This window comes from Peromyscus maniculatus, chromosome 7 (assembly GCF_049852395.1).
Source record: "Peromyscus maniculatus bairdii isolate BWxNUB_F1_BW_parent chromosome 7, HU_Pman_BW_mat_3.1, whole genome shotgun sequence".
NCBI lineage: Eukaryota > Metazoa > Chordata > Mammalia > Rodentia > Cricetidae > Peromyscus > Peromyscus maniculatus.
Window position 1 is genome coordinate 106,495,594 of NC_134858.1, and position 13,973 is coordinate 106,509,566.

General features: G+C 43.3%; 1 protein-coding gene across 8 annotated transcripts in view; it reads right to left on the reverse strand.

Annotated features, from left to right (window-relative positions):
• Positions 1–945: 945 nt before the first annotated feature.
• Positions 946–13,973, reverse strand: part of Iho1 (interactor of HORMAD1 1) — a 30,505-nt gene continuing 17,477 nt past the window's right edge. For 3 of the 8 annotated variants that reach the window (XM_076577028.1, XM_076577032.1, XM_076577034.1), the window contains exons 4-8: positions 11,849–12,012; positions 9,245–9,293; positions 8,747–8,828; positions 6,912–7,015; positions 946–5,502 (exon numbers count right to left, since the gene is read on the reverse strand). In XM_076577028.1, coding sequence (XP_076433143.1) covers positions 4,399–5,502; positions 6,912–7,015; positions 8,747–8,828; positions 9,245–9,293; positions 11,849–12,012 — 1,503 coding nt within the window. In that variant the 3' untranslated portion in view covers positions 946–4,398. Of the gene's footprint in view, positions 5,503–6,911; positions 7,016–8,746; positions 8,835–9,244; positions 9,294–11,848; positions 12,013–13,973 lie in introns of all 8 variants that reach the window. The other 5 variants (XM_076577027.1, XM_076577029.1, XM_076577030.1 and 2 more) reach the window with 2 other exon arrangements.

Consider the following 13,973-nt stretch of genomic DNA (forward strand, 5'->3'; position numbering starts at 1 on the left):
TTAAAAAGCTCTTTGCCTAAAAATGCAGCCTCTACCCCAGTAAGTACCAAGTCAGACACTTTCCTGTGTGCTGGGGACACAGCAAGGACAAGAGCTATATAAACTCTTACTTCTGGCCAGGCGGTGGTGGCGCACGCCTTTAATCCCAGCACTCGGGAGGCAGAGCCAGGCGGATCTCTGAGTTCGAGGCCAGCCTGGGCTAACAAGTGAGTTCCAGGAAAAGGCGCAAAGCTACGCAGAGAAACCCTGTCTCGAAAAAAACCAAAAAAAAAAAAAAAAAAAAAAAAAAAAAGTTAAAAAAAAAAAGTTAAACTCTTACTTCTGGAGTTTATGACTCTAATCAAGGCAAGTGAAATAAGAACACTAAGTCAGCTACATCAGTGTGAGGTAAAACAGTAAGAGAATGAATGGTCCTCAGAACCCACATGGTTCTGGCAGGTGAGGACCAGCTCTCTCTCTGTCTCTCTCTGTCTCTGTCTCTCTCTCTTCACACACACACACACACACACACACACACACACACACACGAAGTAAAAGGACCATTTTGTCAGTGATATGGGTGATATGTAAATTGATGCTGGACTGTCAGGCAATTAAGTGCTGTTGTGAGCTTCATTTCCATCCTGGAGTAACAGAGGGTGGAGCACTCAGCAGGCTCTCCATCCTCCCACCCCTAGACCTCCCACTGCATCCGCCCCTGTGTAGCTACATACAGCTCTAGGAGCATCTGAGGAGCCAAAAATGTGTGTTCCAGGGACGTGCTTGAGACTGTGTCATGCTCACCAAGTCTGGCAGCGACAAAAAAAAAAAAGTAAAAAGCCACAGGAATCAACTAAGAAAGAGAGTACCTCTGACTGCCAGAGACAGGCAGGGTCTTGAGTTTCCCACAGAGTCTATAAACCAGCCCGCTCCTGGAACACTGAATCACACAAAGTGAAGGGCTGCTGAAGACTGGAGCATCTCTGGCATTTTACAGTTAGACGGTTCAAAAAGGGCTCAGGCATTAACACTAACTGAAGAACACTGTAAATTCACAGGATCTCAACTTTGAATAAAAATATTAAAACAACAAACATAAATAACAAAGATAAAAATAAAGTATAACAACTACTACATTGTTCACCAGAAATAACGTCCTTTGGTCTCGAAGCTTCCTTCCAATGGCTTGGTGAGCAACAGTAGTCTGGGAAGGGATGGAAGGAGCCTTTTGGCTTCTCATACCTCTGTGCACAGGCAATGGAGCCCAGCAGGGGCTGCAATGGAGGCTGCAGAGGGAAGAGTAAACAGCCAGCCTATATGGTCCACAGGAAGAGGAGGCCAGCACAGCCTGAGGCAGAATCCTGGCTTGAACTACGTTGGCCTGAGAGAAGACGGCTGTGATTGTCCACGTATGTGGGAGGTCCAGGCTACAAAGGCCCTTGGTCTGGAAATAAGAGAACAGTCTGGCACTCTGCCAATGGTATCATAGGTAGATTCAAGTCCTACAGAATCTTATGGGAACACACTCCTGAAAGAAAGGAGTCAAGAGTCACTTCTTTCTATAACAGTTTAGTCTCCGGTGCCTGGAAACTGGCTTAGAAATGGGCAATTCTAGGAAACCACTCATTCCATGAAGCTTCTCCCTAACTGACTTCCTTCACTAGCCCTTTTCTGTTCCTTCCTCCCTTCCCTTCTCTTCTCTTCTCCTCCCTTTCTTCCTCTCCTCCTGTCCCCCTCTTCCTCTTGAGATGCAGTACCACTCTGTAGCCTGGGCTGGCATTGAACCTGGGTCCTATTGTCCCAACCACCCTGAATTACAATCATGTGCCACCACACCCAGCGGTTTAGTTGTTTGTTGTTTTTTTTTTCCACTTTGCACATGTGGTGTGTGGGTGCACATGCATGTGTGGTGTGTGGGCACATGTGAGTGTGGGTGTACATGCATGTGGAAGCTGAAGTTGATTTTAGGAGTCATCCTCAATCACCTATTTATTGAGGTAGGATCTCTTAAACAGAACTCACAGATATGGCTAGTTTTGTTAGCCAGCTTGTTCCGTCTCCACCTTCCAAGGCTGGAATTACAGATGGGCTGACTCACCTATACAGCATTTTTATGTGGATTTCTAGGGATCTGAACTTTTTTGTATGGCAAGTGCTTTAATTGCTGAGCCATCTTCCGGTCCATTTTTGGTTTTAGTGGTTTTTTTTTAATTACAAAGAAATATGCATGTGTTGCAAAAATAAAAAATTTCAAAGTCGGTCATGGTGGTTTATGCCCATAATCCCAGTATTTGAGAGGCTGAAGAGAGGGGATTGCTATGAGTTTGAGCCTAGTCTGGACTTTATAATGAATTCCATGTAATCAGTGTCTTCAAAAACAAAAATAACAAAAACTATCAACAAGATATAAATGGAATGTCAAAGTCTAGTATAAAAGCCTATTGCTTGGCCAGGGGTCGGTGCCCATGCCATTAATCTCAGCACATGGGAGGCAGGGTAGGCAGATCAGTATAAATATGAGGCTAGCCTGGTCTACAGAGCAAGTTCCAGGACACAAGGCTACACAGAGAAACCCTGTTTTGAAATTAAAAAAAAAAAAGTCTGCTTTCTAACAATATAGGAAGGTCTACAAACATATTAGTTTTGATTATTTTGGTCTTGTTTTTGCATTTTATTCAGAACTCTGTGGGAAATTTGGGACCCTGAGATGTTTTTTGAATTATTTGTCTAAAAAGTTTAATTTTGCCAGGCATGGTGGTTTACACTTTTAATCCCATCACTCTAGGGGCAGAGGTAGGCAGATCTCTTTGAGTTATAGGACAGCCTGACAAATCTCAACAAAGATTTATTCTTCGTAATGTGTATGTGTGTATGTCTCTCTGTGTGTAAGCAACAGGTGTAGGTGTGTGTGTGTAGGTGCCCAAGGAAGACAGAAGAGGGCATCAGATGACCTGGAGTTGGAGTCAGGCTGTTGTGAGCTGCCTTTTATAGGTGCTGGGCACAGAACTCTGCTCCTTGGCAAGAGTATATGCTTTTAACTGCCAAGCCATCTTTCCAGCCCAATTTATTTTTAATTAGCATACTAGGTATTAGATATTATTGTGTCATTTTTCAACAAAGACAGTTAGTTCAAAAGAGTGATTGGAGGGCTATAGTTTGGTGGTAGAATACTTCCTTAGAATGCACAAGGTCCTAGGTTTGAACCCTAGGAAGGAAAAAAAAAAGGGATTGAAGACAGGTGTAGAGGCAAGAGGACCAGAAGTAGTTCAAGGTCACCTTTGGTTACAATAATGAGTTTGAGGCTAGCCAGTATGGGGTATGTGTGACTCGGTAACAAATAACAATAACAAAAGTAATTGAAAAACTGAACGGAGAAAAACAGCCAGGGAAAAAAATAATACACTCACTTGGCTTAGGAGTCCCAGTGCTATGAAGTTTGGTCTATATCACCTCGAAAAGCCAGCCCCCACCCCCACCCCCAGATCTCATAATGTAGCCATAATGGGTCTAGAACACCCTATGTAAACCAGGTTAGCCTCAAATCTGAAGCAATTCTGGTCTCTGCTTCCTGAATGTTGGGATTACAGGTATAAACCACCATGTCCAACTGTCACAGGCATCTTTTTTTTTTTTTCCCCATTTTTGGTTTTGGTTTTATCAAGACGGGTTTCCCTGTGTAGCCTTGGCTGTCCTGCAACTAGCACTGTAGACCAGATAAGGCTGGCCTCGAACTCACAGAGATCCACCTGCCTTTGCCTGCCGAGTGCTGAGATTAAAGTGCTCCACCACTGCCCAGCTAACACTCTGTTCTTAAGTAGACTGATTTACAGCTGAGAATTGAGACATACTTGTAGTACCAGCACTGGAGGATGAAGCAGGAGGATTGTAAATACAAGGCCAGCCAAGCCTACATAATGAATTCCTGTCTAATCGTGTGTCCTGTAAATATGTCCTCTCATGCTAAAGACAAAACTCTTTGACAGTATAACTAGATTGAAAAATAATAATAAAATTCTGAGGTTCAGAAAGGTGTAGGGACGATTTCAAGAGCTAGTTATGCAGCCACGAGAATCCTGAGAGTTCTTCTAGATTGTATTCATAAGGAAGCTATGCCCCTTCCTTCCTCCAGATACACACAACTGCCTTCCCGATGCCTCACCACAGCTGACTGAGCTTGTCATTGTCCCCACACATTTCTTCCTCTTAACTAAGGATGTCCTTACTTCTATATCCTTGTCATGAGTGGCCCACAATACTGGATTCTCACCCACCTCCTACTGACCACCATCAGCCAGGGCCTCTGACTCTGAGGCTGGATAAGCCAGCTTCAGACACTGCATGCTACTGCCCAGTCCAAATGTTCCACACTTTGTCTTTCTGAGATCAACGAACCATCAGCTGAAGTCACTGTTGGGAGCATTAGAAGTTATCATCACTGCTGTCAAAATCAGGATCGCAGAGCAAATTCTTCCCTCCCTTCTTACAGAGACGAGGCTCTGGGTTTTCAAGGCTGAGGTCACTGAACCAATTTATCTGCTGATCCCCCTGGGAACTGCTGGATAAGCACTCCTGGTCTGGGGAGGAGTGCTGGGTAGACTGCAGGATTCCCCCGTGTGCTTCCCTTGCTGTCTTACTGGTCCTCACTCTTCCTCCCAGAATATGACGGGCTGACTTTGTGGAGCTTCTTGGAGCCCGCCAACTGAAGAGGGGCCCCTGTGGGCTCGAACCTGGAGCCTGGGGACTTGCATGCTTAGTGATGAAAGCACAGGCCTTCCTTGGGGTTTGTTCTCGCTTCCTAGCTAGAAGCCTGCCTCTCTGAGATTTCCTGGGTTGCTGCTTCTTGCCTTTCCTCCCCTTTCCTCGGGTCCTGCCTTTCTGTTCAGCTGCTAACTGTTCAAACGCGTCAGAACACATGCTTTGGGCTTCATACTGGGGGCAGACATTCTTCACTCTGGAGTCAAACTTATTTAAGTCCAGCTGTGAGGCTTCTTGGGCCGTTAGTTCCTGGTCACTGCCAGCCTTCTGGCTTGGGAGGCTAGAGCAGTGGTTACTGAGACTTCTGGTGGTGATAACCCAGTTCTTGCAGTAAGTCTGCATGGTCTTGTTCTTCAAATGCTCATTTCCTCTATGGGGCCCATCTGTTGGCAATGCAGCCTTTTGAAAAACATCACTCTCTGCTCCTTCATCCGAGATGCCAAACTCCCTAGACCTCTGGGAACTGCTACTGGGATTCCCTGCAGGAGACACCTGGGCCTGCTGAGCAGCTGGCTCCTCAGAGGTGTATTTTTCCTGCCCAGTAAAATGAAGGCTCTGGGCCTGAGCTGGTGAGGTCTGGGAGGTGCTGTCTTTCAGACGCCCAGCTACCTGAGGTGCAGAGATGAGTTTTTTCAGCTCTTCTACGACACCAGGCACATTGAGCTGGCCCAGCCTCTCACAAAGCTGCTGGAAGTCCTTACTCTGCTGGGCAACTAAAACTTCCAGGTTCTTCAGGTTGGATTTCATCTCCATAAACTCGGCTTGTCTCTGGGAAAGGTAGTGAGAAAGAGGAGAGTGACGGTCACAATAAAATGTGACAGCAGATGTGGGCATGGTAGCTCATACCCTAATCCCAGCACTTAGGTGGCTGAGTCAAGAGGACTAGCATGATGGGGCTGGAAAGATGGTTCAGTGATTTAGAGCGCAGGTTAAAAGTACTCTGCAAGAGGACCCAGGTTCAGTTCCCAGCACCCACATGATGGCTTACAACCATCTGTAACTCCAGTTCCAGATCTAATGCCCTCTTCTGACTTCTATGAGAAGAAGGCACAAACATGCTACAGAGACATATATGTAGGCAAAGCACTTATATATATAGAAAAAATAAAACAATTTTAAAATACAAACTAAAAAGAGGATTAGCTGAATCTGAGGCTAGCTTGAGCTACATAGTAGCTTCTAAACAGCCTGAGCTACAGGAGAGAGACCCTGTCTCAAAATACAAAAACAAAAAAACTAAGAGAACCAACCAGTGGACGAAGTCTTGTGTTTGGTTGGAACCTCCACCTTACTCCTGCTTGATCCGGAAAGCCCCATTTTTTCTCTCCAAACCCCTCCCTCTCAGAGAATCTCCAACAAAGAAAAAGGGCCAAAAAGCCCTGTTTCACATTCTTGGTAACTATTGCAACCTCCTCCGATGTTGCTGATAGCAGCCCAAGACACCCCCCGACCCCCCACCCCTCCACCTAGACCTTATTAGACCAGCTTGTGGCGAGCGAACACATCATCACCCTGCACCTACAAACTATATAATCCCCTGCTTTAGTTCCAGGGTATGGCTTCTCTGGTTCTTTGCTCAAATAAACCTGTTATACTTTTTCAGTTCTACTTGATCTGGCTCACTGTGTTTGTTTGTTTGTTTTTATTTGTTTGTTTTATTTTTCAAGACAGGGTTTCTCTGTGTAACAGTTCTCTGGCTGCCCTGGAACTTGCTTCATAGACCAGGCTGGCCTCAAACTCACAGAGATCCGCCTGCCTCTGCCTCCCAAGTGCTGGGATTAAAGACCTGTGCCACCACCTCCCAGCTTGGCTTACTATGTTGGCAGAGAAACCTACTGTCAGGGGACAGAAAACCTATTAGCTTGTCTCTTACAGAGTAAGCATAGCTACACTGTGAGCAAGGCCTGAGTACACATGCTGCCAGGGAACCCTGAGGGTAGGCTGTACCCTGACTTACTAAAAAGAACCATCCTGTTTCTGGTCTTGGATGAAAACTTCTCAGACACTAAGTGTCTCTCTTGGTCTCAGAGAGACAAAGCCTAAAGCACACCAGGGCATAGCATCTATCTTTAGCCTCAGCTACTCTGAAGGCTGGGGCAAGATCACTTGAGTGCAGCACCTCAAGATAAGCCTGGACAACAAGACAAGGCAAAGCAAGAGCTTGCAATTATACTTACAGCTTCAAATCTCTTCTGTATCTCAAGGATGGCCTGTTCCATATTGCCTTTGTCTCGTACTGCCTCAAACATCAAGTCACGCTGGACCTGTGCAGTCTCTTGAACTAAATACAAAACAAGGATAGTTTTTCCTAACAATTTTTTTTCCCCATAAGACAAAGAGAAGCACCTATACCTTTCAGGATTATATAAAATACTCTGTGTGAAATGCCTGATGCAGAAAAATAAACAATAATAAACAAATGACAACCCGGGTGGTATGCCTGATGCAGAAAGAAAAATAAACAATAAACAAATGACAACCCTGGTGGTGGAACTCACTCTGTAACCAGGCTGGACTCAAGTTCACAGAGAGCCTCCTGCCTCCACCTCCCAAGTGCTGGGACTAAAGGTGTGCCCCACCACCCAGCACTCCTTTACCCCTTCTTCTGTCATGGCAATGGAAAGCTTGACTGGAGCACTGACAACTGAGTCACCCTATCACATTATACAAGGGAACAGCCTCATTTGCCTCTGTTCTCAGCATTGTTAATTCTTGTGAGGGCAACAGTTCTAGTTCTGACATCTCTAAACAGATGGACAGGTGCCCTGTGTGTAGCCAAGGTTGGAAATCAGTAGATAAACAGTACAGTGCTTCTTTTCAGACAGATGGGAATTATTTTATGAGCTACTCAAAGGCATTGATTTTTGTAAATCATGAGTAATTCATCCCTTGGCATGTGAATAAGCTGACTTGAATTAGTTTAAAATAAAGAATAAACAAAATTCAAACAAGCACAGATGCATAATCATCGAATTTTCATTCTACAGAAGTATTTAGCTAAGGAGACTTGTGTGTTGACTGTTTATAAGGGCGTTCATCTACATGTAGAAACACTTAATTGGTGGGGGAGGGGATTTTACACACCTCACACTATAACTGACATTGAGACCAAGGCTGATTCACCACCAAACAACTCTCACTGAGACCAAGGCAGTGAGAAGAACAGCAGGTGACTGGAATATTTCTAACTCCGAAGGGGGAGTGTGTCTATACACAGCACAGCGGGCAAGCCATGTGAGACTATGAGACTAGGGAGGCTGCTGATTCATTTTAGGCATGAGGTATGAAGGCTGGCAGAACTACCACACCCTGAGACAGCAAGATTACTGAGAAGAGGAGTAGTACAACACAAAAGCCACCATGGGATTAAAATGTTAGCAGGGTTAGAGAGATAGATGCCTTAGTGGTTAAGAGCACTCCTGCTCTTCCTGAGGACCTGGGTTCGATTCCCAGCACTTACACATTGTGGAGGTTTACAACTGTAACTCTAGTTAGAGGGGATACATCTACATTCTAAAGTCTGAAATATCTAAGTGATGTTCTCTAATATATACATTTATAACTCAGCTGTTCCAGACCAGCCAGGCCTACGCAGACAGACTTTTCTCAAAAAAAAAAAAAAAAAAAAGCACAAAGGTTTACAAGCAGGGTGTGGTAACACAAGCCTTTAATCCCAGAACCTGGGAAGCAGAGGTAGGCAGATCTCTGTGAGTTCCAGGACAGCCTGGTAATAAGTTCCAAGTTAGCAAGGGACTTGTATGTAGAGAGATATCCTGTCACAAAACAAAACAAAATAAAAACAAAGAAAAAAGTGCTGTCCCATAGCAGTAGGGTCCACTATCCCGGCCCACTTTATCCACCTCCCCTCGCATCTTCAGCAGCATAGAAACCTGGCTAGGGTCAGAAGGTCACTCTCATGGCTCACTAGTGCCCTCTGCTGCTAACATCAACCCTGAGAGGCTAACAAAAATTTACAAGTAGAACCAAACAAAAATAAACCTGGGACACTCACTTGTCTTGGCTATAGTCTCCAAAGAATCCAAAATAGATTGGCTTCTTGAACTGAGATGTTCCTCAGACTTTTCCACAGATGTCTGCAACTAAGAAACCCAAAATTAAGAAAGAAATCACATGGGGACTGGAGAAGTGTGGCTCAGGTTGGGAGCACTGTCTGCTCTTCCAGAAGACCAGGGTTTGATTCCCAGCTCTCACATGGTGGCTCACAACTGTCTGTAATTCCAATTCCAGGGGATACAATGCCTTCTTCTGGCCTCCAAGGGCACTGCACACACGTGGTGTACAGACATATATGCAGGCAAAACACCCAAACACATGAAATAAACATACATTTTTAAAAAAGAAAAAGACAAAGAGAGCACAAACTGTTGTCTTGTCATCGAATCATGAAATGGTAAACATGCTGCTAGTCTACATTTGCTGACGTCGCTACAATGATTACCATTCCTAAGATACACAATGCTCTAATTCGCTGCAACTTAGCTCTACTTACCTTGTGAATGACTTCTTGAAAATGAGAAACAAAGTTGTACAGCATCTCACTATAGTTAAGAAAAAATGGGGGGAGAATAAATCTTTGTGCCATATTGAAATAACATATAACATCTGATTATGGCAGGTGTTCATCTAGCATCAAAACATTGCTTGATCAGAGTTGGAAACTACCTGAGAAATCTCAGTTATCCAGCCAAAACTCAACTGAGTTCCAGTGCAAATGATCACATTTTTCTTCTTTACATCCAGATGCTTCTTTATTTTCCTTTTATTACTATTTTTTTAGATTTATTTATTTTGTGTGAGTGTTTTGTCTGCATTGTGTGTCTCTGAGCACCATACGCATGCCTGATGTCCAAGGAGGTCAGAAGAGGTTGCTGGATCTTTTGGAACTAGAGTTAAGGATGTTTGTGAACCACCATGTGGGTGCTGAGAACCAAACCTAAGTCCTCTACAAGAGCAATTAGTGCTGAGCCATCTCTCCAGCTTTTTCCTGATTTTAGAAGCAGATGGATTTCTGTGAGTTAAAGGCCAGCCTACATAGAGAGCTCCTGGCCAACCATGGCTATATAGTGAGACTGTTTCAAAACAACAAGCAAACAAAACCATGCACACAAATAGTTTTTAAACTACAAATTTTGTGTTTCTTAAATTTTAAATTTACATTTATCTCATAGGTGTGCGCACACACAAATGCATATCACCCATGCGGAGGCTAGAGAAAAACGAGAGATTTTGTGCTCTCCTTCAGCCAGAGATTCCGGGGATTAAAGTCTGGTTGTCAATAAGTATTTTTACCACTGAGGCTTAGCCACCAACTGGGCCCCTGCCTTTTTTATTACATTCATTTAGTGTATGTGTGTACTGTAGATATGGAGGTCAGAGAACAACTGGTGAGAGTTCTTTCTTTTCACCATGTGGGTCCCAGAGATTAAAATCAAGTCATCAGGTTTTGTAGCAAGTTCCTTTACCCATTCAATGTGTTTTCAGGTTTTATTCTAAATATTTACAATTTTATGTGCATGAGCAGTCTGTAAGTACGTATTTATTGTACCATGTATGTGCCTGGTGCCTGTGGAGGCCAGAAGAGAGCATTGGATCCCCTGGACGTGGAGTTACAGTTATGAGCTGTCATGAGTGCTGAGAACTGAGCACTCTACAAGAGCAGCAAATGCTCTTAACTGCTGAGCCATCCCTCCAGTCCTCAGTCAGTGTTTTTAACATAGGATTACATATTAGTCCAGTCTTGCCTGCAATTCCTGGTAATGCTCCTGCCTCAACCTTCTAAATGCTGAAAATTTAGAGAGAAAACCACCATGCTTGGCTTCCGATTTCCTTTCTTCTCTTCTCATTTGTGTATTTATGTGTGTGTACTGTACATTAATTGACATGGAAAGACTCAGCTTAAAAGTGGGCAGCATCCTTCCCTAGGTGTGGGTCCTGGACTGTGTAAGAAGGGAAGAGGACATGCATGTATGTATTCTTCTCTGCTCTCCAACTGTGGATGCGCTGTCACCAGCTGCCTTACGTTCCTGCTGTCTTGTCTTTTCTACAAAGATGGACTGTAACATGAACTTGTGAGCCCAATGAACTCTTCATCTTTAGGTTGCTTTTGTCTGGGTATTTTTTATCACAGACAGCAACAAAAGTGAAGCTAATACACAAGCAAAGCAAAGAAAAGCACGAGTGCTTTGCAATTTTTGTTTGGAGATAAAGTCTGCAGTAGTTGGTCCAAACTGACCTGCAAATAGAACTCACTGTGTTGCCAAAGATGACCCTGAACTGACCCTCCTGCTTCTGCCTCCTAAAAGCTGGGATTACAGGTGCGAACCCCAACATTCAGCTTCCAATGTTGTCCTCCTTTTTCATTTAATATTTGTTTATTTTATGGAGATAGAAAATAAACCTAGAGTCCTGTCATGCTTGGTAAGCACTACTGCTGATATACATAGGGAGGGAGGGATACATGATACCCTTAAAACAAAAAAAAAAACAAGTTAATCTTCATCAACGTGCAGGTACATTTCCCAAAATAACGATAACCTGACCAGGGACAAAAGAAGGAAGATTCCCCTCATGGGTTGTGACATCCAGTGTCTTCTGCTCCCAAACACTAGAGCTCCTAGGTCAAATTTCAAGACTTAATGAACAGCCATCTCTCACATTCCTTCTATGGCCCTCTGATTCATACTTATATCACTGGCTTCCCTGGTTCTCTAGCTTGCATATGACAGATTTATGGGATTTCTATAATAAACTATTTCTTTATCTTTCTCTGTCATTGATACCCACATTGTGTGTGTAATACTGATTCTGTTTCTGTTTCCTATGCACAACCCTAATACATGCTATTATACTGAAATTGAAAAAAAATTTTTTCGAGACAGGTTTTTCTGTATAACTTTGGTGCCTGTCCTGGATCTTGCTCTGTAGACCAGGCTGGCCTCGAACTCAGAGATCCGCCTGGCTCTGCCTCCCGAGTGCAGGGGTTAAAGGCGTGCACCACCACCGCCTGGCTGAAGTTGAATTATTTGATTATTGATAGTACATTCGTTTTCTTCAGAAAACATGAGCTTTCTCGTCCTCTTAAAGGTGTGTGTACCTGTCACATTTGTCCGTTGTCCTTCGTTTTTTTTCCTCAAACTGTTTCAAGAGTCCTTTTGATTTTCCAACTGGCAAAGGGAGAGAAAACAAGCCTTCATCCTTTGTTTCGCCTCCAAACAACTGGGGCTTTGTCTGGTATTTTGTGAAAACGCTAGGTTCATTCTGTTAAATGAAAACAACAACAACATCAAGTTCCACACACTCTTCTCTGTACAATGCAGAATTTAATGGCATTTAAGTACCAAGCATATGGTTGAAAATAAAGCACAGAGCTCCATTATTTGTATCTACCAGGAAATTATAATAAAGCAACTTTCTAAGTTAATACAATTTCTGCCTTATCAGTACAGAAATATTAAAATTTTAGCTAAAATGGTTCAAAACCAACTGAATACATTTATAGGAAAAAACAGAAAATGATTTACTCTGTCTCTGAGAAGTGGTATTAAAGTTTCACATTAATATATTTTTAGCTATTTTTAGCTTCTGTTGAACTCATTAGTATCTGTTGATAATTTCCATAAGGCTTATAAAGTGCACAAGCAGGGCTGGAGAGATGGCTCAGAGGTTAAGAGCACTGGCTGTTCTTGCAGAGGCCCTGAGTTCAATTCCCAGCAACCACATGGTGGCTCACAACCATCTGTAATGAGATCTGGCATACAGGCAGAACACTGTGTATATAATAAATAAATCTTAAAAAAAAAAAAAGTGCACAAGCTGTAGAAAGAAGTGCCATTTCCTGTATTTCTTAGGAAAAAATGTGTTCTAAATATTCAGGAAGTCAATTTATGCCTTTATATCACTAGCATCAGTTATATTTTGGCTTTTTTCTTTGAATTTATTTTTATTTTATGTGCATTGGTGTTTTGCCATGGGTGTCCAGTCCCCTGGAACTGGAGTTACAGGCAGTTGTGAGTTGCCATGTGGGTCCTGGGAATTGAACTCTAGTTATCTGGAAGAACAGTCAGTGCTCTTAACCACTGAGCCATCTCTCTAGGCCCTGATTTTGACTTTTTTGAGACAGGGATTCACTGTGTAGTTCCTGGCTGTCCTGAACTTTGCTCTGAAGACCAGGTTGGCTTCCAACTCACAGAGATCTGCCTGCCTCCGCCTCCCAAGTGCTAAGGTTAAAGGCGTGCGCCACTGTTGCCTGACTTAGCATCAATTTTTGTACTGAAATCATACATATAATGATTTACTAACCTAAAGCGCCGAGCTAGCATTTTTGATCTGGGCAAATCTAAATATAAAATTACATGTAATTCTAGACTAAAAAGAGTAAAAAGTTAAAAGAATAGTCATGGTGGTACATGTCTTGAATCCCAGCACTCAGGAGGCAGAGGCAGGAGGATGGCCTTTGAAGGGAGCAGGCAAAAGCAACTTGACCTAGGCATTGCCATTTTGACTTCAGACTCAATTTTACCTGTAGGGTGAAATAAAGTTCAGGTTCCCAAGCCCTGGGGTAGGCTTTCCAATGGCTGATCAACACCTCCTTAAACAACAGAAATGGTCTATTATATCCCTTAATTCTCTTTAAATATTATCCCTGTTCCTAACAGAAAGGAGAAATGAATCTGATTGGTTGGACTAAAAGCTTGCATTTTGTGTTGGTTGACAATGATGGAACACTCAAGGAAAGTCCCTAATCATTGACTCCTGATTGGTGAAAATTGTAACTGTAACTTGGCAACAAATATTTGTGGTTCTTGAGCTTATAAACCCTGCCAGGAGAAACATGGTTCCCAAATCCTGGTCCTTCAGCAATGACTGATCAGTCACCCCAATTATGTGGTGATTTATTAAAGTCTTTAGAACTCATAAATGTTGTCTCTCTACTTCCTCGTGGTGCACAACTGACTGGGTGTGACAATCTTGAGGTTCCCCACCACGTCCCCAAGACAGGGTTTTTCTGTGTAGCTTTGGTGCCTGTCCTGGATCTCACTCTGTAGACCAGGCTGGCCTCAAAACTCACAGAGATCTGCCTGACTTTGCCTCCCCAGTGCTGGGGTTAAAGGTGTGCGCCACCACCTGGCCAGTCTTGAGTTTTAAGTTAGCCGGGGTGACATAATAAATAATAAATTCTAGTCCAGTCTGCGCTACAGAGTAAAACTCTGTCTCAAAAA